Source organism: Austrofundulus limnaeus, unplaced genomic scaffold, assembly GCF_001266775.1.
Source record: "Austrofundulus limnaeus strain Quisiro unplaced genomic scaffold, Austrofundulus_limnaeus-1.0 Scaffold21, whole genome shotgun sequence".
Taxonomy (NCBI): Eukaryota; Metazoa; Chordata; class Actinopteri; order Cyprinodontiformes; family Rivulidae; genus Austrofundulus; species Austrofundulus limnaeus.
The window spans coordinates 2,512,960-2,516,648 of NW_013952423.1; the positions used below are offsets into that span (position 1 = coordinate 2,512,960).

At 43.2% G+C, this 3,689-nt stretch overlaps 1 protein-coding gene across 1 annotated transcript in view; it reads right to left on the reverse strand.

Annotated features, from left to right (window-relative positions):
• Positions 1-3,689, reverse strand: part of klf5l (Kruppel like factor 5 like) — a gene marked incomplete at its 5' end in the record, with an annotated part of 25,298 nt that overhangs the window by 6,557 nt on the left and 15,052 nt on the right. The window contains 2 exon segments of the mRNA XM_014004054.1: positions 319-378; positions 2,376-3,300. Of these exon segments, the coding sequence (XP_013859508.1) occupies positions 319-378; positions 2,376-3,300 (985 nt within the window).

The window sequence follows — 3,689 nt, forward strand, 5'->3', positions numbered from 1 at the left end:
AGTCTCATTGAGATTCAGAATCTCATTTCCAAGAGAGAACTGTTATAAGACAAAAATTACAAAACACAAGTAGTTACACAAAAAAAGAATAAAAATAAAATAAAATAAATAAAAAATGGACACAAATAAATAATCTAATATTTTCCAATTAAACCATTTACAGAGTGTCAGTGACTCTGACAGGTTTAAACAAGTAAAAATTGTCTCTAAATGATAATAATGGCAACCAAAGAAAAGTAGGCGGAGCCAATGGCACAGAAATATTCWCTTTCTGACATAAGAAACTTTTTAAAATCTTATCTAAGTGAGTTTTCTCACCTGTGTGTGTCCTTTGGTGTGCCTTCAGATGAGAGCTCTTTGTGTAAACTTTGCTGCAGCCTGAGAGGAAAGAGAGAAGAAGAGGATGATGATGATGAGGAGGAGGCGGAGCCAGGAGGAGCAGAAACACACACCACTTTCTCACTTTCAGGCTGTGATTGATGGGGCTCCAAACCTCACACCTGCAGATTTTAATGTTTAATAAAAAGAACTACGAAGAGTTCAACCTTTCTGAAAGTCCCATCAGTGCAAAGCTCCTAAAATATTTGGAGAGTAAATGATTTTAGGCTTCAGGCTCCATTTCTGCACCAAATTTTAGCTCGTGTGTTAAAATGACTGAGTTTGAGCCATGTTTCTGGCTGCCATCTTTAATCATGTTGGTTGTTTATTTAATGAAATGGTTGCTGCAGGTTCCTGTGGTTCATGAGGTACTGTAGTTTGCTAACAGACACATCAACCAACCACAGTGAGATTTAGAAGCAGAAATCCCAGAGGAGTTCTGTTGGTTTAGGTTGATTGTTCATGTGTTCTGCWGGTGATGTTGGGCTGGAAGCATCATCTAAACCTGCTCCAAGCAAACAGCATTAAAGGACAAAACTGTTCGGTTCTCCAGGAGATGTATTTTCTAATTAGGAAAATTCAAATAATAAAACACGAAGCCGCTTGTTTTCTGCGGCTCCTGATGTTCTGAGTTATTTACATCACAACTGAATAAAACACATCTCAAGAACTGATGGAGGAGTTTTATTTGGCCCAGTTTTATGTGATTCAGACAGATTTTGAACCTGGAGCTGTTTTCTTCCCATTTCATCACATCCTCAGACATTTCCTCTGAACTGTGGGAGAAGATCCGACCACACGTTGGACAGTGAGACGACAACAACTACACTCAAACATCAGGGCTTTAACAAATCCCTGTTTGGTTCATTCTCTTTATTTGTTTCACAATAAAAGAGAAAAATAAATCAATTTGTTTTACTGAATCAGAAAAAAAAACAATTTCAAAATTTAAAGAGCCTACGGTTTTTCATTTTAATTGTTAAAGCTTTATACCTTTATATTTTGTTAGTGCGCTTTTTGTTACTTTATGGCAGAACACCTGGAGCGTTACGTTTTCAYTTCGAACTTTAGAGACAGCCTTATTTAGAAGGAGTCGACACATCTAGAGAGCTACTTTAATGTGAACAAATTTGCTTTAATATTCAAAGGTACAGAATCAGGTTTGAGTGCAGAAACTGTCAATTTCTTTAGAATAAGTTCCTGTTTTTAGCAGTTTTCTTGCAGCAACTATAAACTCTTATTCTTTGGTGATKTCTATCATCACCAGTACATATTAAAAACAGAAAACATATTTTGTCTTTTGGATTTAAATACCTAAAGCAAATCTCAAACACTGGATTTTTTATTAGCTTGATTTTACATTATTACTTTTAGGTTTTGAAAACAGAAAAAAACAAAAACCAAACAAACAAAAACATGGTTGGTTTTTTTGCAATTTATTTTGAAATTGAAAAACCAAGGAGCGGAACATGCACAGATTTTAACGTGTCACTATGTTAGAAACAAATGCTAAATCCTTTTTTTTAAATATTAATTAATTAATTTATTTATTTTTAAAGGATATTAACTCTTTCAGAAGCAGAAACAACCACYTCTGCTGGTGGAAAAGTTGCAGAAGTATAAATGTGGGATAAATCAGGAGTCGTAAACAAAAAGACTAAAATCTCTTAACATTAAAAAATAAAAATAAAACTATTATTTATGCTTTTTCTCCTTTACTTTCTTGTGTATAAATGTGACCCCAGAGTTGATTATTTCCTGACAAAGTGTCAGAACAGAAATGCTGCATCTGGAAAGATAAATACTTCCTGGATATTKATTTGAAGCAGTGATGAACTTACAGCACCGTCCTGCTCTGAGCTTTATRTTTACTTTATACTTAAAGGATAAAACCTTTAATAAATAATTTCTTTATTTTCCTGTTGTGCCAGCTGGCTGCTTGTTTTATAAAAACATCTGACTGGTCCAGATGTTCCACCCCATCCAGTCCCGCTCACCTGGGTAGTCACAGAAGTGGATCCTCCTCTTCTCCAGCTCCGGGTTGTTCCGCCGGTTATATTTGGGTCCGGTCAGGACCCCCTGGCCGTGCGTCATGAGGAGGGCGTGAGGAGACAAGCCGGTCACCTTCATCCCCTCCAGGCGCTGCTGGTACGGAGGCGGGGCCTGCGAGGCCAGGTTCAGCAGCTTGGCCTGGCCGTCGGGGCTCCCGGGCTGGGAGTTGGGCGGTGACGGCGGCAGGCTGTGGGGGGCCGTGTGCTGCGCCGCGGCGCTCTGCTGGACCTGATAGTAGGCGTCGTGCTGCTGAGCCTGCAGCTGGGGCTCGGGGATCAGGTAACTGCCGGGGGTCGTGGGCAGAGAGCCGGCGCCGAGGGTCAGCATGGTTCTGCCGGTGGCGGAGCCCGGCACCGACGGGCTGCTGTGGGACAGGCTCAGGGGGAGGTCCGAGCTGGAGATGGGCATGTGGTAGACCTGCGGCTGGGGAGGCGGGGGTCCGATGTGGAGCTCCGTGTCCAAACTGGTCTGCTGCTGCTGAGCGGCGACGCTCCGTCCTTCAGGACTCATCTCGGGTTTGATGAAAACGCTGTTGACCGCAGGCGGCACGCTGAACACCGAGGTGAAGTCCGGCAGGGCCTGGGTGCCGGCCGGGAGGGAACAGGGCACCTCCAGGCCCGGCTCGGTCTTAATCTGCTGCGGCGTGAGGGTCTGGGGGTGGGTGGGCCTGTAGAGGCCCGTGCGCAGGTGAGTTGTGTTGGGGAGGATGAGGTTGATGTTGAACGTGTACGGAGCTACAGGTTTGTCCTCGGAGAAGTACTCGTCCACCACCGATGCGCTCTCTCGCCGGCACTTCTTGTCCAGGTCAGAGGAATCTGGCAGGAGGGGGCTGCTGACCTGGGGGAGGTATTTGTCCAACTCTAGATGAGCCTGAAAAGATAACGATGGTAAATTTTAATTTCACAGAAACAGAAGGATGCATTTTCCTCCACAGTATTTGTTGAGGCATGGTGATATTTCAAATATCTAAAACTGTACGGAGCGCTATGAGGGCCAAAATTAAGACTACTGCGCAACCAGTTGGTAGGATTATAAATAAACAAAAGCAGTCAATGCATCAGCAGCTCCACACGAGATGATGCAACAAAACTAATTCATAAAKAACYARACATTRAGGAAGAGCAGYTTYCACCAYCATCATCATCATCATCATCATCTCTCCACATTCCTGTTTTCCTGACAAACAGCCAGGAGGAGGATTAGGAGGCGAGGAGGGAATTCACCTGCAGTTAACTTTTCTGTTCCCTCCGGGGGTGGGT